This window comes from Ochotona princeps, chromosome 22 (genome assembly GCF_030435755.1).
Source record: "Ochotona princeps isolate mOchPri1 chromosome 22, mOchPri1.hap1, whole genome shotgun sequence".
In the NCBI taxonomy this organism is placed as follows: Eukaryota; Metazoa; Chordata; class Mammalia; order Lagomorpha; family Ochotonidae; genus Ochotona; species Ochotona princeps.
Genome location: NC_080853.1, coordinates 9,336,670 through 9,359,120, shown reverse-complemented (window position 1 = coordinate 9,359,120; position 22,451 = coordinate 9,336,670). Strand labels below are relative to the sequence as shown.

Here is a 22,451-nt window from a genome sequence, read left to right as displayed (position 1 = left end):
AAGCCAGGCACTAAGGATTCAACCACGCGCAAGACCAAAATGGAATCCCTCCCCTGTGGGCGCTGCGCACATTGACAGATGTATAACTCAGAACACGTATTGCCAAATGTGATCATGCTGATGGCAGAAGTCAGAAATTAAGGACGAAAACACATGTAAAGGTTTACTATTTTTTGCTTTAAAGTAAAAGTACAAATCGGGGCAGGAAAGAACTTGAAGGAGAGGAAGTGAATGGAGAGGAAGTGAAGGAGTAAGTCTGAGGGAACAGTAGATCAGGCAGGGGGCAACCCACAAGAGCAAAGGCCCTGGGATGAGCACAGCTTGGGTGTTAAAGTCCCAGCAGGAAGGCCAGGGTGGCAGGAACAGGGAGAGAGAGTGGGGAAGGGGCTGGAAGACAGACCTGGCAGGGCCCAGAGCTGCTAATCAGCCTTCAGTAAGTAGGACCCATCTTTATCCCTTGTGGAGGGCCTGCTGGGATCAGAACTTGACCCCTTACACCAATCAGAGAGGAAACGAGATGCTGCCAGAAGAGACCCCTGATGAGGGGCCCTCGGCTCAGGTGTGCACTGCCCAAAGCAGCAGCGTGGAGGACCCCTTCTCTGTTCTCACCTTGCTCCATCCTTATCCCCACTCCAACCTCACCCCTGCACAACATCCCTGCTGCATCCTCACCCATGCATGGCCTCACCCCCACACGACCTTACCCTTGCTCTGGCCTCATCCTCATGTGGCCTCACCCCTGCTCTAATCTCAGCTCTGCAGAGCCTAACCTTTGCTCGGCCTCACACCCACTCCATCCTCACCCCCTATCCTCAACTTCTGCTCCAACCTCATTGTTGCGTGGCCTCAACCAATCACATCCTTCCTGGGCCTCGGTGCCTCACTGGGGGAGTGAAACACGTGCGAGTGCAATCGTTGCATTTTGAGATGTAATTGCAACTGCTCACTCACTCACATAGTGCCTACTAGGAGCCTCCAACTGACCAACTCCTTTTATCCCAGCAATGCTGACCGAGACCCAGACACGGAGGCCCAGAGCTGCCCACCTCAACGGTTCTCTCAACAAATGCCACAAGTATCTCCCCTGCTCTCCAAATCAGCTCCAAAGACTTCTCTCCAGAGGGGGGAAAGAGTGCCAAGGTCAGGTTGTCAGGCATCGCCTGTTCTGAGCTGCATGCTGTGATGCATGAATCATTACAACATCCAGGGAAGGACTGCGGATATGTCCATTTTTCATTCAGGGAAACAGGTGCCAAGTGTTGAGGATGCTCTTTCCAAACCACATGGCTGGCTGGGCTAGAGGCCAGAGGGGAGCTCATACCCAAAGTGAGACCACACAAGCAGAAAGCTGCAGACAGTGCATGGCCAGAGGGGGCGCTCCATCCTCTGCACTGGACCCGCCCTCCTGCTTGTTCTGGGAAACCCTTGGCAGGAAGGAAGGTTCACAGGGCCTTGGACACCCTGGCTTCCCAACATGGGGGTGGGGGTGGGGCGTAAAAACAGCATGTGGATGCCCGCAGTGGGAGTTAGCAGCTGAGTGACTCTGTGAGCACAGCTCAACATCCCTGTGCCCCACCTCCCTCTGTGGCAAGCATCCTGACACACGGGGACCAAGACACGGAGGGCAGTGTGTGGTCGACATGGGCAGACACTGCTGCTCTATGATCACAGTAAACATGAGCTATATGCTGTGTTCCACAGGGTTCCTGCTTCCGAATTCTCTTCACAGCTTCCGCGAAAGCCTGAGGGTTCACCCCCAACTCCTGCTCATTTCACAGATGGGGATACTGAGCCCCAGAAATTCATCCTCCAACCCAGAGTCAGACCCAGGTTTCAAGGTCAGGGCTGTACCCAGGAGGCGCAAACAGTGCTCCAATTTGTGAAATGGAAGAGCTGAGACGCACCTTGAATGTTGAAGTTTGCTGACAAGAACTGGGGTAAGCACAGTGCAGGGTGATGCCACTGAGCCCAGACAGCGACCAGCAAGGGGGATGGTGCCATGGCCATGCTGGCCATGGAGGCCCAGAGCGGCACAGGGCTTCCCCCAAGGTCACAAGTAGAGAAAATAGGAGGAGTGAGAATCCAGTTCTGGCTCCAAAGCTTTGAATTCAAGCCTGTAATGACCACCTGCTCAGTAAGTAGGCACATTTAAGGCACTGAGTCCCCGACCTTACAGGCATGCCATCAGCAACCCCTTGGGAAGCCTCCAACACAGCAAGGACATCTTTGTGCAAGTTAGCCAAAGGGACCACTGCTTGGCTTGATGCAGTCCTGCAAAAGGGCACACGTCCGCCCTCATCCCTTCCAGGCCCCTTGGGCAATGCAAACCCTCTGCATTCCACGGCACAGCTGCCCTGCCCAGAGTGCCACCTGACTCTCCCTCCTCCAGAGTCACCCGTGGACACCCACAGTCCAGACAGCATCTTGGCCAGAAGGCCACTGTGGCTCCCAGGGCCCCCATGGATACAGGCAGGAGAGGAGCCAAGACTGCTCTGCATACATACACGGGGTGGGTGTGCTTTATGAGGCTTTTATACCAGTCCCATCCAGGGGCCGCCCAAGGTCATTCCCCTGCATGGCCCTCCTTGGAAGACACTGAGGCTGTCCCTCTGGCCTCGTCCTGCCTTTCCGAGCATCAGGCGCTCTTGAGAGCTTGAGCTGGGGTGGAAATTCCAGTGGCCGCATTCCAGGGCTGCATCCCATGTCCCTGCATCCCGCTGACAGCATTCCTGAGCCACAGGACATAATGCGAAGATTGTTTCTCGCATGGCCGCTCTGCACACTGACTCCAACGTCCCCACACAGCAGCTTGCCAAGCAGCCCTGGCATAGGTACAGGGGAGCTGACACTCTCAGCCACAGACACCTAGAACCTTCGTAGTGGAGGTGGCACTGGCCTGGAGATGTCTCCTTGCTGGAAAGCCAGCCCCTCAAGCAGAACTACCTGGCCAATGGCAGGTGCACAGGCACCTCCAACTTCTTCCGTAATTTACAACTTCACAAGAAGAATCTCTAAAGTTACCCAATGAGTTGCACTGTGGCTCTAGAACTTCCACACAGCTCCTTAGTGGGGGCTGACTTTGGGGCTTGGGAACAAAGAGGCCCAGACCCAGCCACCTTGCTGCCACATTGCACTGGGGCCTGTAGGGTGATGTTCCTGGGCAGTGTCAGGTGAGAATGCTGAGCAGTCCTGAGGCTCCTGGGAGGGGCTTCCAGCGAGTCGGCCACTTCAAGGGGCAATGAGGGAAGAGGAATGCTTCTCCCAGAGCAGGGCCAGTCCAGTGGCCAGAAACACAGACTGCCTTCCGGCTGGGTCAGCTATGACCTTGTGTGAGTCCCCTAACCTGGTGGACAATGGTTCAGTCTTAGCATGGTGCCTAGCAGGGGCAAGAGCCAAGCATGGAGCCAGTAGGCTCACCCACCTCTACCTGCCCACCCCCCAGGTGGCACACACGCAGTCCCCTGCAGCTAGTGAAAGTTTAGGTTCCAAGTCTCCCCAAGTCCTGTGCTGAACTCTGAAAATCTGTATCTTCTGTTATTATTTATTTATTTTTATCAGAAAAATTTACAGAGAGGAAAGACAGAGGGAAAGATCTTCCATCTGCTGTCACTCTCCAAGTGCTTGCATCCATGGGAGGTGAACTGATCCGAAGCCAGGAGCTAGCAGCCAGGAGCTCCCACACAGGTGCAGGGTCCCAAAGCTTTGGGCCACTGCTTTCCCAGGCCACAAGCAGGGAGCTGGTGCTAACATTTTTCTTAAGGAGACTCCCTCAGCCAGTAGATGGCTCAAGCCACATTTTTACCATCTCACTAGGTGCCAGAGTATTGGGAATGAAACTAAAACGTATGCCCTTACTATCCTAAACAGAGACGCTCCCAGGGCAACACACTGCATCTCAGAAGACCAGTCCAACCTGTCCCACCCCAGTCTGCATTTCCTTGTCCCCAGGGAAAAGCTCCATCATCTTAGCATCCCAAGACCCCAAACTATAAAAAAGCCCAGCCTGCTAAAGGTCTGGGCCCCTGGCCACATGGTCACGCCATCCGTGCCTGGGTAGATGGCCACCCTCTTTGAATGTATCTCTAATAAATCCCATTTCACTGGGAATTCCCTGCCTGTATCTCCTTCCGTTTCTGTGGCTCTTTCCCAACATCTGGTGTCCCATGTGGGGAAGGGTGCGAAAGATTGGCCTCATGCCTTGGCCAGCCACCTGTACATTCTGTGGTAAGAGCTGGGCCTCCCGGGCCCGGCGGCGTGGCCTAGCGGCTAAAGTCCTCGCCTTGAATGCACCGGGATCCCATATGGGCACCGGTTCTAATCCCGGCAGCTCCACTTCCCATCCAGCTCCCTGCTTGTGGCCTGGGAAAGCAGTCGAGGACGGCCCAAAGCTTTGGGACACCGCACCCGCGTAGGAGACCCGGAAGAGGTTCCAGGTCCCGGCATCGGATTGGCGCGTACCGGCCCGTTGCGGCTCACTTGGGGAGTGAAACATCGGATGGAAGATCTTCCTCTCTGTCTCTCCTCCTCTCTGTATATCCGGCTTTCCAATAATAATAAAATCTTTAAAAAAAAAAAAAAAAAAAAAAAGAGCTGGGCCTCCCTTCTCGGAGCTGTTCCTCGTCGTTCTGCGGCAAAAAGAGTGAGGGCCACCGCTAAGTGTCCTCACCCTCCTGGAGGACTCCCCAGCCAAGCCATTTCACGTGGTTGGACCCTACCGATCTCTTGCCTTTTTCTTTCCTACAATCTCCAGGTTTTCTGGAAGGAGACCATGAATGCTTGTGACCACGGATGTCTGGTAAGCACTGCGAACCCCTGGCCAAGGCCACATTTCAGTGGGATTCAGAACTCCCAAGGTGGACATCAGACCCTAACTGCCCGACCCGGTGTTCTGGCATTGCTGTCCCTATATTCTGTCTATCATTTCCGACCGAGTGCCTCTCTTTGTGGAGAGGTGGTGATTTGCCAGTGATTAGAAGGACATGGGACCTGGGAGATGCCTCTCCAAACTCCCCTGGTGAGTTGAGAACCGCCTTCGGCTCTCTCACCTCCTCACTCCCAGTCCTTTCTTTTAAGATTTGTTTTTTCTCCATTGGAAATGAAGATTTACAGAGAGAAGGAGACACAGAGAGAAAGATTTTCTATTTCCTGATTCACTCCCCAAGTGGCTGTAACCCCCAGAGTTGAGCCAATCCAAAGCCAAGAGCCAGGAGCTTCTTCCAGGTCTCCCATTTGGGTGCAGGGTTCCAAAGCTTTGGGTCCTCCTCTACTGCTTTTCCAGGCCACAAGCGGGGAGTTGATTGGGAAGTAGAGCCCATATAGGATCCTGGCACATGTAAGGCAAAGACTTTAGCCACTAGGCCCTCCTCCTTTGTCACAGAGTCTTTGCCAGATGTCATAGTTGCGTGCAACACCGGACTGGGTTCTCAGCCCAGTGGGTTGGTAAGAGAATGCTTTGTCACTCCAAGTGGACTGGGGTGACACTGGTGGTCGGTTTCCCTCCCCTTGCAGGGCCTGAGTTTTGTGGGATCATTTGGGGTCACCTCTCTTCAGGTATCCAGTTGGGCCAGTGCATCTCCCTTGCACTGTTCAGTTTCTCAGTGTGGGGAAGGCCTTGTCCACCATGACTTGGCCCTGGGATGCTGCTCTAAGCCTTGACTAAGCCCCAGGACGCTGGTCTAAGCCGGGGGCTCTGGCTCACTTGCTCACTGGTTCTTCTCTCAGAGGACTTGTAGCTGGGTTCTACCCTGGGGTGCATCTTTTTCTGAGGGACGCCTTGTGAAGGCATGGGTTCCTATTTCCTCATTTCAGCAGACTCCCTCCCTGACCCCAGCCAGTCTCTTAAAAAACCTTACATAAGTTAGTCCCAAAGGGGGAGATTAAAGCAATGAATTTATTTTTGTACTAAAACTTGGCCATAACAGTATTGTGGTGTTGGGCAGCTAGTTCAGGGTCAGTACCTTAAAAGCCACACCTCCCCCACCTACCTGGTCCTTTCTCCCTCCTGTGACCTCACCGATCATCACCTGGAATCTGAGAGGGGGCGGTATTGTGTTGTTGTGTAACCACTCCCCTCACAAGCCCATAAAGGCCCATGATAGGGAAGTACTCTCTCTTGCTGGCATGCTTCTGCTGCTTTAGCACTCGACTCTTGGCCTCCCAACACCTGCTTGCTCTCTGGCTTCCCGTGGACAGACTCCGAGGACAGGTAGCCCCTGAGCATGGCCCCTGTGTCTGCATTCCTCATGCTGTTCATTGCTTGGGTGAATCAGTGAAGATGGTAATGCTAAGATGTTTTGCAGTTCTAATTTGTGTACTTTCTTTTTTTTTTTTTTTTTTTAATTTTTTTTTTTAAGATTTATTTTATTTTCATTACAAAGTCAGATATACTGAGAGGAGGAGAGATAGAGAGGAAGTGGAGCTGCCGGGATTAGAACCAGCGGCCATATGGGATCAAGGCGAGGACCTCAGCCACCAGGCCACGCTGCCGAGCCCTAATTTGTGTACTTTCAAGAGTTCCAGGAGAGGTGAGGCCTAGCAATATGGAGTTCTGACTTGTTCCTTCATGTCTCCTTTACTCTAAGATGGGAAGCGATCTACTCTGAAGAATGCTCAGGAAGTACAGTTTGATTTCCAGACGTTATAAAAGGCATGGCTAGCCTTATATATACACAAGGTCACAATGTAAAAGACCAACTAGCCTGGCCACATTATGGAAGACTATTGGCATAGTCAAAGTGAAAGCTTACATTACAATCTGATTTCACAGTTACAGACCTAAAGCTAGGTTGGCTTAGATGATCAGCATAGTCTTATAGTACCTGGAAGGACACGGCTCTCTCTCCCCATGCGCACTGCCTTATCTCACAGTGAAGTTGGCAGAAGGTGCTCATGGCTACAGATTTCTAGCTCAGTCCACTGAAGACTCAGGGGTCAAAGTTAGCATCCCCTTGGCTGATATTCTATAGGCTGCCTCTGGGGTCCACTTTTCCAGAGACCAGGAGAAAAAAAGAGTGGGCCAGGCAGCAGGAGACCCTTGAATGTGGCTTTATTCTGGCCGTATTCTGCCATCGAGGAGCTGCAGCAAGGCCAGCCCACCCTCAGAGTGTACCTATTTGCAAACAGTTTCCTGTGATAGAAGCCAGCTTTCAAAAACCACTGCCAGCTCTGCCAAGTGCCAGGCCCCAGTAGAAATGGAACCATGCCGGGGGTCGAAGGACTCCTGGACTGGGACTGCTGTAGGCCACAAGCTAAAACACCCTTCACTCTGTCCAGCATCCAAAACAACCACCGTTATGGAAGGGGAGAGGGCTTGGGCTCAGAAACATCACAGGTGAATTTCCACTAAAGACACTGCCTGTTCTGCACTGTTCTCCTATTCAGACCAGCCCTCTTCCTAGTCCAGCCAGGTAATGGGAGTCAACAGGATGTCTCCCCTAAGGAGGTTCACACTCGCTTTGTGATGTTCCTTCCAGTACTCCCACAAGAAGAGACAGATGGGCCTTCTAGACACCTGGCCAGGCCTTCCCACTCTCCTAATGGTCAAACCCTTCCTATCAAACTTGTATTTACCTCTCAATTAGAAAACCTCCTCTGAATTTACATAGCTCTTCTGAGTCCTCTGATGATTCTTTTATTTTGGACTCCCCTACATGTGGTCTGTTGGTTACATCTCTTTTCTCCAGACCGGAAGAGATAAAATTCCAAGTGGCCATGCACATGAAACTTCAGAGGCAGTTTCAGCTAGCTGGTGCTGCGGTCACTTCGAGAGGCCACCTTCTGCTGGAACCTTGGCTTAACCACAGGTCCCTCCTTTGTTCCTACTCAGCTCCGGGAAGCCAGAACTGTCGCTTTAAGCACTGACAGCAACCAGAGTTTCCATAGGCAGAGGGAGGACCAAGGGGGCCCAGGACTAGAAGCAGGCCAGACTAACTCCATCCCACAGCTCCCAGGCAGTACACTGAGCAGAAGAGTATTGGCTGGGTGGAGCAGAAGTGATTCCCTGTGAGGACCACCCTGCAGAAGTCCTGCCTTCTCAAGCAGACACTCCCATCCAGGAATGTTTGGAATGTACTGCCTGGACCACCCTGACCTTGACCCAGGCAGCAGAGGTCATTGACACCCGCCATGATGAGCGCCTTGTGCTGCGCGTCTAACACATGCTAGGAGCAGGGAGCTTCTGCCTTACCTCATGTTCTCCCAACCTCCACTCTAAGATGTCTAAAACCCCAGTGCTGTAGACCCTAGGTGACCACTCACATACACATAGTCACCCCAAGGTGGATGTGGTGGTCTCTGGCCATCTCCCACAGGGAATGATCTGTTAGACGCTCTCCCCTGACTGATGGAAACCCTTGCCTGGACTAAGAGCCTCTCAAACGTGTCTCTGAACCTAACAAGGAGAGTTGCTTTTTTCCCCTCTGCCAAAATCAAGCATACATCTGAATTCCTACTAACTGGACAAGATTTGCTTTCCTCCTTTCATCCTAAAAATAAACAAACAAACAAACAAACAAAAACACACAAAACATGTTCCCATATAGCCCTGCCTCATTTGGCTATCTTTTCCGCCATCCTAACTGCTTTTTATATTTTGGTACCTCTTTCTCAACATTTGGGAACCCCATTTTCTGTGACACTTTCCTAACAGAAACCATGCCCTAATAATGTAACAGCAGGACCCAGCCTCTTGCCTGTTCTCCTTAACCCACGGTGTTCTTGCTGGTCTGCTACCAAGAGGAATTCACTGACTTGAAGGAGTGACCCCGCTGGTCCTTATCACCAGACTCAAGGAGTCCTTTGCTTCTCCAATAGAAACCTCGATAGCCAGAGTGGTCCTGGGCTGGTTTGTGTAAGCAAATTCCAGGTCCAGGTAGCACATAACTGCCACCTGCACGTAGCTCCAGACACACAGGTGCCCACCTGGCCATCGTGCATTCCCCCACAAGCAGGGCATCCCTGACCATTCAGAGGAAGGTCATGAGCTCCACGGACCGACCAGGAACTTGGATGTGAACAGAGCACACACCTCTCAATCTATGAGAACCATCACCCCTCACTCCCCAGGAAGCCCGGGAATTAAGTAGAAGCTGCCCAGCTCTTGTAACAAACACCTCCTTCCTTCCATCAGAGTCAGAGAAGGTCCTTCCTTCTCCCAAGTCAGAGATTGGTCTTCTGTGTATTAGTTGAGCTGACCCGGTTTTGGGGGTGGTTCTACAGCAATGCTTCGAATGAGGCCTGGCCCTGGCAGAGGACAGCAAATCCGCCCAGTCTTATCCATCCATCCTCCAAACAGAAGACTTTGATCCACCTCTCTCACCAACTCCCAGAAACCAGCACACTGATTCTCCCAGTTTACAGACAACAAAGTGCGACTAGAATAACAGAGGTCCAAGGTCCTGAGGTTGGTAAGGGGCCCAGGAGGAGCTGGATTTTTGGAAAGGTAGCCAATGCCTCATTGTAGCATTCGTAGTTTTTCTCATATCAAGAAAGTCTAGTAGTTTGGATAAAGTCACACCAAAAAGAAAGAAAGAAAAAATAATAAAACTGCTGTGTCCCAGCTCTGAGTGTCCCTGACACTACCTGGTCCCGCCTCCTCACTCCTTCCCTGGTCCCAGGTGGACCCTTCCTGCAGGCAGCTCACCCTGGTCTCAGCTGACCCCATGCTGAATGACGCGCCACTCAATCACACCTCCTATTCTACTTTTGTGGACATTCACCACCTCCCCACCAGCTTAGCGCCCGCCCTCAATGCCCAGGTGGGGCTGGGCACAGGTGAGAGCCCCAAGCAGAACCTGCAGCTCCAACTCCTTCCATCTCAATCTTCCCTGATCTGGAGGGAGCTTTTCTTGGAGAGTCCAAAACAAGTTAGGGTTTCAGATTCCAAGGGGTCTAGGATCCAGTTCCTCTGCCAGTACTCACTGTGTCACTCCTTTCTCTGAACTTCCCAAAGAGAAGGCTCCAAAGGGATTAAGGCCAGCGGTGCACATGGGATGCAGTGGTGTCCCAGAGGAAGCTCCAGCTGTCCCCTCCATGTGAGGAGCTGGTGGGAAGACCAGCTCAGGTGCATTACACATTGCACCTGCCTTCGTGGTTCGGAATCTGGACATATACTGCCTCGTTCCACTAGGGTAGGCACTATAGTATCCCTGGTTTTCATGAGCAACCCTTAGACAGCTCCAGTGACCTGACCCAGGCCATACAATTCCACACTCATTGAACTCGGTCGCTGTGACACCAAGCACACAGATAGAAGCTCTGAAGGGCAGTCGTTCTGGCAGAAGTGAGGCAGGATGGGACACCGGGTCCCCAGCGACGCTGGGACGGGCAAGAGGGAGCAGGCACAGGCAAAGAGAGTGGAGGGGGTCTGGTGGGACCCGGGTAGACCGGGTCTTTAGCGATCTGGCGCCGGGGGCTGAGGAGGAGGAGGAGAGGGTTCTGCGGGGCTCGGTGCAGCGGCAGAGGAGGCGTTACCTTGGGTGGGAGCGCGAAGACCACCGGCAGCAGTGCAAGCGGCGCCAGCAGCAGCACCAGCGGCCGCCGCGCGCTCCACACCTTCTTAGCCAGTGCCGCCAGCGCTGCCAGCGCCGCCATCAGCGCGATCGCCCGCGCAGCGCGCCGGGGACTGGCTCTCCCGGGCTGGCGTGGGCTTAAAGCCCAGAGGAGGGTCCGGGGAGGGGACTGTGCTGTGAGGCCCGCCCTCGGGGTCGCTCCTCCCTGGGACCATGTGCCGGAGGCCAGGGAGGCTGGGAAAAGTTCAGCGCGGGAAACAGGGGGCCAGGACGAGACAGCCACCCAAGCGGTGTGGCCTTGGGGTCAAGCATCGCGGCGGCCTGGGGCAGCTGGCTTAACCTCTCCCCGCCAATGTTTACTCGCTTGTGAAATGGGCCATAAGGACTATGGGAGGATTACGGCTTCTGCTAGTATCTCCTGGATTCAAAATCTGGCTCTGCCGACGCAGACCAGCTGCGCCGACTGTGCCTCGATGCACCGCCTGACGCGAGGCTTGCGCGGGACGCGCTCCGCGCAGCGCGAGCCCAAGCAGGTGCACAGGACGTTGAGTCGCCCGTGTGCACTCCCTGGGCTGTGTCAGTTGCGTGTCCAGCAGTAATACATAATAAATGTATCCGCATCCTTAACGACACGGGTTGGGAGTAGGGATGGGGTGAGGGTCGCCGCCACTTTTTGTTTTAGCTCTTCTTACAGGGATGCAGTGACATCTCCCTGTGGCTTCTAATTCCTAATTCCCCAATGTTGAAGGATATGGAAAGCCTGCTTGTGGGCTAATTTGCCACCTGTGTATCCTCTTTGGTGAATAATCTCTTCCTGTTCTTTGCCTTGTCTGGCACTTGGCTGTTGAATTTTCAGAGTTCTTTATGCCTATCTAGCCGTCATGGTTTGCAAATAATTCTGCCCAGTCTAGCGTGTTGCTCCATTCTCCTATCAGAGCCGTTGAGAGAGACACTTTTGAATTTCGATCCAGTCAAATTTAAACCTATCTTTGGATTATTCTTTCGGTCTCAAACTCTTGAGCAGCCCCCCAATACAAGAGAGTATCTGGCTTTTTAAATTTCTTTTTCTGGACGTTTCATGGTTTCAGAATTCTGTTCCCATTAAACAATAACTCCCCATTCCCTCCTCCCACAGCCTCTGGCAACCCGCCTGCTACCTGCTGCCTCTGGGAATCTGAATAATCTAGGTACCTTATATAAGTGGTGTCAGGCAGCATTTGTCCTTTTGGAATTAGCTTATTTAATGCGGCTTCAGTGTTCATCCACGCTGTGTCCAAAGTCAAAATTTCCTTCTTTGTTAAGGCTGAATGATATTTTATTGTACTGTGATTTCCTTATCTATTTCCTAGTTGGTTAACATCGGGTGGTGTCCATCTTGTGTCGGTTGTGGCTAACACTACCACCAATATGGAGGTTCAAACACTTGCCAGAGTCTCTGCTTTCCAGAACTGGGGGAGCTGGATTATGGAGCAACTGAATGCTTTGCTTCGTTTTGTTTTTGAGGAATGGCCATGCTGTTTCACAGGGACACTGACATTCCCACCAGTAGTACCCAAGGTTCCAACTTCACCCCCTGCTCACTAACTGAGTGTTTGGTGTATGTATGTGTATGGGTGGGGAGGGAAGGATGGCCATTGTAGTGGGCATACAGGGGCCTCTCATTGTAGTTTTGATGTACATCTATTTCTTTGTTGACTGTTGGTATTGAGCAATCTCTCATGCTTTTGGGTCATTGTATATGGCTTGTTTGGAGAAATGTTCATCCAGGACCTTTGTCCATATTTAAATTGAGATATTTGCTCTCGGGTGTTTGTGTGGTCCCTTATTGCTAGCTCTGGGCATAACCTCATATACACTCATGTTGTTTTATCGGATAGTGTTTACCTGTAGGACACTGTTTCCAGTGTAGGATAGAAACTTGACTTTTATGGCCCTTTGTCTTATTGTTTTCAATGTTCCCTCCACATACATTTAGGACCACATGCAGTGCTATTGTTTTAGCAGCAACTGTCAAACATAATTTAGAAAACTCAAGATATTAATGTCTAATTGTATTATAACCACACTGGCTTTCTTATTTTTTAAGATTTATTTTTGGGCCCGGCGGCGTGGCCTAGCGACTTAAAGTCCTCACCTTAAATGCGCCGGGATCCCATATGGGCACCAGTTCTAATCCTGGCAGCTCCACTTCCCATCCAGCTCTCTGCTTGTGGCCTGGGAAAGCAGTCAAGGACAGCCCAAGGATTTGGGACCCTGAACCTGCGTGGGAGACCCGGAAGAGGTTCCAGGTTCCCAGCTCCGGATCGGCGCAGCACCGGCCGTTGTGGTCACTTGGGGAGTGAATCATCGGACGGAAGATCTTCCTCTCTCTCTCTCCTCTCTATATATCTGACTTTGTAACAAAAGTAAATAAATCTTTTTAAAAAAAAGATTTATTTTTATTAGAAAGGCAGATATACGGAGAAGATGATCTTCCATCTGCTTGCTGATTCACTCCCCAAGTGGCCGCAACATTTGGAGCTGAGTTGGTCTGAAGCCAGGAGCCAAGAGCTTCTTCCTGGTCTCCCATGCAGGTGCAGGGTCCCAAGACCTTGGGCCATCCTCGATTGCTTTCCCAGGCCACAAGCAGGGAAGTGGAAGGGAAGTGGAGCGGCTGGGATACGAACCAGCACTCATATGGGATGCCGGTGTGTGGAAGGTGAGGATTTTAGCCACTAGGCTATCATGCCAGGTCCTAGCTTTCTTAATATTTGCATAGTTTATATTTTTTCATTTTATTTTTTATTTTCCTATTATTCTAAAAAGCTACCTCAAATGTGTCTAGGCTTATAATAGATTTGCTGTATGTAGCATAACTGGGGTTTGCTCCTTTGTTCAACTGGACATTCTGTGATTTTTAATTTAGCCCATTTACAATTACTGTAATCATCTATCTAGTTCAAGTTAAGTGTCTTTCACTATTCGTTTCGGTTCATCTGTTCTTTTCCATTGCTCTTCCTCTCTTGCCTTTTTTGTACCAACTAAATATATTTTTAGAATTGCATTTTATTTCCTATATTGATTTTTTGTGTTAGTGATTAAAGATCATGACACATCTCTTCTTTGTGATCTCCTTTGGAGGGACGGCACATTACTTCAGGAGAAATAAAAGGACCTTCCAGTAGCATAATTCCATTTACCTCCTTCCTCTCATCATTTGGTCTCTTACTGTCTTTTTAAAAAATTATTATTAATTGCTTATTTGAAAGGCAGAGTGACACAGGGAGGGGGAGAGGGAGAGAGAAGAGAGAGAAAATCCTCTGTCCTCTTGTTTACTCCCTCAACACCTGCCAACGCTGGGGGCTGGGCCAGTCTGAAACCAGGAGGCAAGAACCCAAACACCTGCGCCCACATCGCTGCCTGCCAGGTGCATTAGCCAGAAGCGGGATCAGAAGCAGGTAACTGGCACAACAGCCAAAGCAGCTGCTTAAACCACTGACATGCAACACTCACCCCACATTTTTAAACTTACATATTCTGGAAATCCAACAGAATATTAAAGCTAACTCATTCTAAGTCATGAGAGATAACTTAAATTTCCAGAAAACCTGTGATCGGTAGATTGGAATTATCCATAGTAGGGACATTTATGTCATAGATAGAATAAAATGGTCTAAACTAGAGAAGTTTTGCCTCAGAGATTCCACTATAAAATATTATCAGAACCCCACTGGATAATCCCATAAGACATTGCTATAATTTTCAAGTGAATAATCTTTTAAGGACTTGTAACCAGGTATTTAATTTGGGGAGGGCACATGGCATAATGGTAGACACACTTGCCTCCCTGGTCACAAGGTCTGAGTTCAAGTCCCGGCTTTGCTTCCAATTTGAGCTGCTTGTGGATGTGCAGCTTTGGAAACAGTCATAATGGCTCAAAGGACTTGGCTTCTTGTCACCTGCAGGGGAGATCCAGGCAGAGCTTCTGGTTTCCAGCTTTGGCATGGCCTAGTCTGAGCTGTTGTAGATATTTGTGTATCTATAGAAGAAAGGTTTTTTCTATCTCTGTATCTTTGTCTTTTAAAGACATGGAAAATGAACAATAAATATTTTACATGTATATAAATAAAAATATTTTTTCAAAAGGCTTATTTATTTTTATTGAAAAGGCAGCAGAGAGACAGAGAGGAAGATCTTCCATCCAATGATTCACTCTTAAAGCGGCTGCAGAAGCTGGAACTGTGCCGATCCAAAGCCAGGAGCCAGGAGCCCCTTCCCATGTGGGTGCAGGCTCCCAAGGCTTTGAGCCATCCTCAACTACTCAACTGCTTTCCCAGGACACAAGCAGGGAGCTGGAAGGGAAGCGGGGCTGGCAGCATCAGAACCAGCATCCATATTGGATCCTGGCGCATTCAAGGCGAGGACTTTAGCAGCTAGGCCACTGCTCTGGGTCCAATAAAAATACTTTTTAAAAATGCTTTATTTTTTGGTTGGAAAGGCAGATATACAAGCTTCCATCTGCTGATTCACTCCCAATTGGCCACTATGGTCAGAGCTGAGTCCATCCAAAGCCAGAAACATGGAGTTTCTTCCGGGTCTCCCATGTGGGTGCATGGTACCAAGACTTTTGGGCCATCCTCTGCTGTCTTAAGCAGGAAGCTGGATGGGAAGTAGAAGAGCCAGGACATGAACTCACACCCTTTAGGGATCCTGGCACCTCTAACGGGAGAATTAGCCAATTGAGCCATTACGCCCAGCCCTTCCTCAGCCATTTCTTACTTGCTGGTCTGCTGAAAATGCATTCTCTTACCTTCCGTCTACCTGCAAGCATCCTCACCCATGCCTTTGTTTGGAAGTTATTTGCACCAGGGGTAAAAATCTAGGCTGACTGTTGTGACTTCTTTCAGCAATGAAAATCATTTGGCCTGCAAGCTCACAGTTTCTTAGCTAAGCAAAGCAGAAGTTACAAAAGCGAAAAGTATTGCAGTTAGCAATGAGCTATGTCTACTCCATTTTGTTTTCAACTCTACAATCTCCTTTGTATTTGTTTCCTTGGGATTTTCTGGGCTGCTCGGCTATGTGTGATGGCGTCTTCCACCAGCCTTGTAATGTTCCAAGTCGTCTCTTCAGATGACTGCCTCTGGCCGCTGCCCGGGCTCAGGACTCCAACTACAGTTCTGCTAAAGCATTCAGTGTCATCTTACAAGTCTCAGATTCTGTCCTCATAGTTTTCCACTTCTCCTTAATTCCAGTTGGGGAGGATTTTGCATTTCGTATCTTCATCTTCACTGTGTGCGTCCTGCTTCAGATCTAAACCTTATTTATTTATTTATTTATTTATTTTTCAGAGAAGTTTATCTGTGAAGGAACCAGGTGAGCGGGAAAGAACAGGGAGGAGGAAGTATCTCCTGAGAGCGAAAGCCGGGAGGTGGGGCACCTCTCGAATGGAGAAGGGAAAGACACCACCGGATCTAAATCTTAATTTGTCATACTTTATAAATTAGCTCTTAGGCGCAATGAAGTCCTTACACACAGCTAACTTCCTGCAGCGAAGTCCTCTTTCCAGGATAAGCACGGCCTGGGAGGCTCCTGGTTTTAGCCCTAGCTCTTGTGGGCATAAAATCCTTTCTAAGTAGTTGTTCATCATGAAAAAAAAAACTGGAACTCACATCCTTTGATCATTTGCATTTTCCATGAATATTCTGAAGGCCCCACATTTGTTTTCATTTCTCACAGGGCACAGATGGAAGAGTGCACTTCTGACCCATGGGAGAATGCTGTGCCCAGGCTTTGGAGAGCCCGCCAGGCTGTTTCCCAAGGTACCTCCTTCATTCCCTGAACTGTCAGCACTGTGGGATGGGGCCCACTGTCTCCATATCCTAACAGCACATGCAACTCTCTTTTTGACACTGGCGTCTCGGCGGGGAGGGGGGGGGGAGTGGTGCTTTATTTCCACTGGAGATTCCTCTGGCTGTGCTGAGGGTGGCCTGAACCGAAGTCACGCTGGTGCAAGTGCTGAGAATGGCTCAGTCCCAGATGGACATTGCCAGTGAAGCTGACAGATGTCGCCAAAAGCCAGCAGAGAACTGACACCACGATCCAATGAGATGGGGAAATGTTTCTACAAGTGGGACAGATGTAGTATGAAGGTTTAAATAATAACACTGAGTTGCATAAAGGGAAGGCAGCTCCCTGTGGCTCCTCTCCTTAACCCTTTGCTATTCCCTGAACAGAGCCTCACTTGGGTGTCCAACTCCCTTCGCCACCTCTGCCCTTGCAGTAGATACAGAAGGCACTGGGCAGAGACTCTGGTACCTCACTGAAGTAGGACAATGTTGCTTTACTTTTATTTACTTTCAACTTCAGGCAGGTGATGGTTGTTTTTCACTAAAGCCCGAGACTTTTAGCAAAAGTTAAACCTCTCATTCAATGAAATCTACTAAAGTTTGCAATGGGAAGTAATGCAAATAAAAAGTGCCAAGTAAAACACAATATAGTGGTGACAGCAATACTCCAAAAACTGCCAGGATCTGCAATTTGGGAAGCTGGGAGATAGTGAGAGAAGGGTTGGGAAGGGTGCGATGCTCAATCCCTGTCCAGGTCGCATTGCCATCATTCCCATAACCCCCCGGGGACAAGTTACTTCCCGCTGGACTCATCCCAAGCTGTGATGAAACCTGCCCCCATGGCCTTCAGCTTAGGAGCTGACCCTGAGCCAGCCCAGTAACCGGCCTCATCAAAGGCTTCTGACAGCCTGGGTTGGATGGTGAGGCCCCCCAGGCGCCCTTTGGACCTCTGAGACAAGGACATGAGTGTTCCAGAAAAACTATTCCTAGAGATCTGGATCTGCTAGCATCATGGAGTCTACATCCACTGCAAAGAGGGCCTCAAGTCAGCTCCCTCTTCCACATCCCACTGAGAGATCTGGGAGGCTCAGTGTGATAATGACACAAGTGTGGTAGTGACAACAAGCCTGGGGGACCCACTGACTCTACCCTCAGCACCATTCTCAACACTGTCGTGTTTTTACTCCTTGTATCCCTGCAAAACTCACTTGCCCATGCCTTAGACAAAGTTATATCCAGATTCTGGCTACGCCACTTGCTTGCTTAACTTCACTAGACCTGAGATTTCCATCTGAAATGAGGACAGTTAAAGCACTTGACTCACAGGGACTGGTGGAGAAGGGACACCTCCCAAGCACAGAGTGACAGTACACGGCAGCAGTTGCTCCCTGGGAGTCAGAGGGGTCTGTGTTTCCACCTCTTGGGTAGCAGCGGGGCGCATGTTGTTCCAGCTGGTGGAATATGGTAGAAGCAAAGTGGTGAGACTTATAGGGCTAAGTCACAGAGAATCCAGTTTCTGTCTAATTCGGTCACTCATGCAACCGTCACTCTTGACACCCGGCTGCCACATGGGTTTTTGAATCTTTTAATTATTTTAATTTCTTTGAAAGGCAGAGATATCTCCTATCCACGGGTTCAGTTCCCACATGCCCGCAATAGCCAGGGCTGGGTCCAGGCCCAAACCAAGAACCTGCAACTCCTTCTGGGTCTCCTGGATGGGTAGCAGGGGCCCAACTACCTTGAGTAACTACCCCTTGTCTCTCCGAGTGCACATTAGCAGGAAGCTAGCTCCCAGATACTGCAGTGTGGGGGTGTGGGCATCCCAAGCAGTGTCTTACCTGCTGCACCAAATGTCCACACCTCAGCCGAAATATCTGAAGTCCAAACTGAACCAGGACAGAAAATCCAGTGGGAGGCAGTCAGAAGCGAAAAGAAACCAAGGCTCGCAAAGGATCAGGCAACAGATACCTGGTGTGTGAGTGAGCGAGCTGTGTTCTAACACTGAGCTAAGAATTTGATAGAGAAATGCCAATAAAACTTCATAGCAGCCAATGGACAGATACGGGAAAAGAGGCACCCCCCTTGCTTGACAACACAGAAGGGTCACAAGACCTCAGTTACAGGACATACCTTCTGGGAGGGATGCTGAGAGCTGGGTATAGCAGGCACCACCCATGTCCAGCTTTCCTCTGTCCTCCGTAACAATCACCTGGAATACGAAACGGGCTTTTAAAGAACATTCCCAGGCTTTCTTGTAGCTAGGTTTACCTATGTGATTAAGATATGGCCAATGACAAGTTAAAAGAAGTTATGAGAGATGTTTAGGTCTTTAAAGGAGCATATCCATTTATCCTGTTCCTTTCTCCTCCATAACTCCTAGGATATCGGCACAGTGCTTGAGTTCCAGAATCCACCTTGGATCAGAAGGTGTGGATGACATGCTAAACTGGTGCTCCACCCACCCACCAATAAGCCGCACCTCATGGTATTCACACCCATGCGGACTCCTCTGCATGGTGACCCTGTACTTGGTCATGTACCTTGCTTTGGCCAATGGGACAGCAGTGAGTGTGATATAAACTGCTTGCCTCATGGGCTTGTCCTATTCAAATGCAGCCAGCGCCGTATTATACTGAGACCTAGGCTGGACTCCTACTTAAAGGAAGACTGCAGAAAGGGCCCTGGAAGCTGGGAAGCCATCCTAGATGTCCCAGCCAAGCTCCCAGCTACACGCAGCCCCAAATCACTTCCAACTGAGCCCAGCAACTGCCCTGAGAAATAACAAAATGGATGATGTTTCAGGCGGTAGGCGGGGACTTATGCGAAGAACATGCGGTGGTCTTGAGTGTGGAAGGTACAGGGTAACACAGTGCCACAGAAAGATGGGGGCAGGGAACTCCTCTAGGTCATTGCCAAGGCTGTATAAACTCCCCACATGCTGTGCCTTTCCGCTCCTGCTTTCCTTTAACTGCACCTGAAACCGTTCCATTAGGGTCATGAGAGACATTGTCACACCCTACCCTGGGTGGACCCTACAATGTACTGCCCAGGACCCCTTTAGGAATGAAACTCTCACCTACCAGAAGGCTTGTGGCAGCTGGCCCTGGTCATTAGCCCTTGTGGGGGACAAAGGGCCAGCTCAGCCCATGCAGCTTCCTCTCCTGGGAGTGGGCATGCATGCAGGCTCACCCAGCCAGACACAACTTTGAGGGACTTTTCCCCCCTGAGGGATCCTCATGGTCAGCAAGGCCTTTGAGGAGCTGTGCTGCAGCTCAGCTCCTCCTTCTGCCCAAGTTGTGCCCTTCTGCTCCCTTCCACGAGCATACAGCCTGAGGGGGTGCCCTGGTGCATTTCCTGAAAGCTGATGTTCAAGTCTTAGGGGGACCCAACCTGCTAAGGAGCTTTTTTAAACATGTTTCAAATTTTTCGCTGTAAAAAGACAGAGTTCCTAATTTGCACCATGTCACTGTGTGGGTTCTGTGAGAGGGAGGAGTTAGGAGAGCAAAGGCTTTACTAAAGTCAAACCTGTTAAAAGGAAAAGGTACGGGGAGCTGCAGGATTGGGCAGAGGGAGCCCCAGGTCATGGGTGGACCCAACGAGGGCTGCACCGATGGCACCAATGTCCGTCAACTGTAGCAACATCAATTGTACCAACACTTGTTCACCTAGGGGCTGAGGCCTTTCACAGAAGGACATGACCTTAACTTAAACACTGAGACATTCCCCGAGAAGCTGGACAGTAAGCGTCACAGACAACCACTAGTTGGGGGCTGTGGCAAGGAGGGGTTTCTTTACAGGCATCCATTCTGGTGCACCTGCATTACTTAATAGATCAACAGACACAGGGTCACAGCATTGGATCCGGTATCACACAGAGAAGTCAAGGTCTGCACTTTGGCCACCTTCCAGCCCAGTGCGGGGTTTCCTGCCGACAAACTCTGGGTCTGCCCACACGGCCATTTCTGCACTGGCACAAAGTGCGTGGCACACAATGAGTAGGAAATAAATCTTAGTTATGTGGACCTGAACTGATTTGCAAATCTTGATCTTGGACAACCCCCCTCAGGAAGGGGCTTCCAGGGTTCCTGGAGTTCACAGCCCTGAGCTGTGGTCCTTTGTGTACAAATGCTATCGAGCCCGGCATCACAGGAGGACTCTGGATTTTGGAATCCACTATTCATTCACTGAACACATACAGAATTCCAGCGCCAGTGTGCACCAGGCCACTGTGTTAGGGACTGGGAACCCCGGAGGATTGAGGTTGTCTGTGCCCCTTCCCTCACGGCTCCCAATTTCATGGGGCAGGAATTCTAATATTCTAATTGCCACAGATCCTATGACGGCTTTTCCAGCGAGGGGTGAGGATCTATGTTCCCTGTCCTTGAACCTGGGTGAGCTTCTGACTTCCTGGGTCAGCAGCTTACAGTGCTGGTGACACTACATGGCTTCCCTGGGCATGGTCCTAAAAGGTCACACTTTCTGCCTTGTTTTGTTTTTCTTTTCCTAAGATTTATTTTATTTTTATTGGAAAGTCAGATATACAGAGAGAAGAGACAGAGAGGAAGATCTTCTGTCCACTGATTTACTCCCCAAGTGGTTGCAATGGCCAGTGCTGAGTTGATCCAAAGCCAGGAACCAGTAGTTTCTTCTGGATCTTCCACACAGGTGCAGGGTTCCAAAGTGTTGGGCCATCCTTGACTGCTTTCCCAGAACACAGGCATGAACCAGGCCACCAGGACATGAACCAGCGACCATATGCGATCCCAGCACGTGCAAGGTGAGGACTCTAGCAGCTAGGCTACCGCGCTGGGCCCTCTGCCTTGTTTCTAACACACTCATCACTGGAGTGCTGGACCACTGCCCTGATGCTGCCACACCACAGAGTCACAGGTCCCTGCTGTCATGGACAGCCATTCCCACTAAGGTTCAAGATGTGTCAGTGAGGCCATCCTAGACCCTCCACACAAACGTATCTGATGGCTGAGTAATGCTGCATGACTTTCTTTAATGCTGCATGGAACAGAAGATCCATTCAGCTGAGCCCAACTCTGACAGCTCACCCACAAAACCATGATGCATCATCATACACTGGTTTTTTTAAGTCATTGCTTTTGGGGAACAGCTCATTAGGCAACAACTGCTACCTCACATGGCGGCACTGCACCTGACAGCATCACCTTGTGGCTTCAGCTAAGAGGCACAGTCAAAACGAGATCTGGAGGTTAACAGCAAGGTTGGGAGGAGGAAAAGCCAAGGCAAGGGGCCAAGTGTATATCAATCCTCCACTAAATGGTATTGATTCTTCACTGGGAACTGACAAGCTGCGTAAGGCAGAACTGCATACATTGATCAAAGTCACCAGCCCAGTTACTGATGGCCTCTGTTGACAGTCCCCACCCTCTGCCCTCTGCAGTAGGTGTATGCCATCCTGTCTGAGCTTTCCTGCCCCTTGGACATGTCTTCTGCTCCCTATGCACCCCACCCCCACCATCGCAGGGCCTGCCCTTCTCCTCACACAGGTCTCAACTCAAACATCACCTCCTGAGAAGTCCCCGTGACCACCTAATTAATGGAACCCAGCCTTCTCCAACGCCCTTTCACCCCCTGTGTAAAATCACCCCTGGGTTATTGCCTGCAAAGAATAATTCAGCATTTGAAATTATTCCCTACTAGAGTAAATGCCACAAGAACAAGGAGTTCCAGTTGTCCCCAGCCACATTCCCAGTGCCAGAAACAGTGCCTGGAACACAGCGGTGGATTGATAAATATTGATGGATTGAACCTACTTCCTAACATTGTCTTTGATTGTTGTAAATATCAATCAAAAGCATGGTTACTGATCCCTCAAGAAGGGTTAACGGAGAGCCCACGATGCACCAGACAACGTTTCAGGTGCTGGAGGACAGCAGCGTTCAAACCCAACACAAGTCTCTGGTGTGAAGGAGACAGCACAGCCCATGGTGCTCAGTGCTGGGAAGAAAAACAAAGCAGGGAGGAACAGAGCAGGAGGAGGACACTGCCCCCAACTCTGGCCCTCCCTCTCTGGATGCTGTGTCCCCCTTCCTCCAGCCCCTCACTCTGGGCCCTGCACCACTCTCAGCATCTTTCAGCATGCCAT

The 22,451-nt window shown here is 50.4% G+C and overlaps 1 protein-coding gene across 3 annotated transcripts in view; it reads right to left on the bottom strand.

Annotated features, from left to right (window-relative positions):
* The window catches only part of SLC13A3 (solute carrier family 13 member 3), an 80,417-nt gene that overhangs the window by 48,909 nt on the left and 9,057 nt on the right, over positions 1-22,451 (bottom strand). For all 3 annotated transcript variants that reach the window (XM_058679563.1, XM_058679564.1, XM_058679565.1), the window contains exon 2: positions 18,464-18,542. In XM_058679563.1, the coding sequence (XP_058535546.1) occupies positions 18,464-18,542 (79 nt within the window). The remainder of the gene's footprint in view (positions 1-18,463; positions 18,543-22,451) is intronic.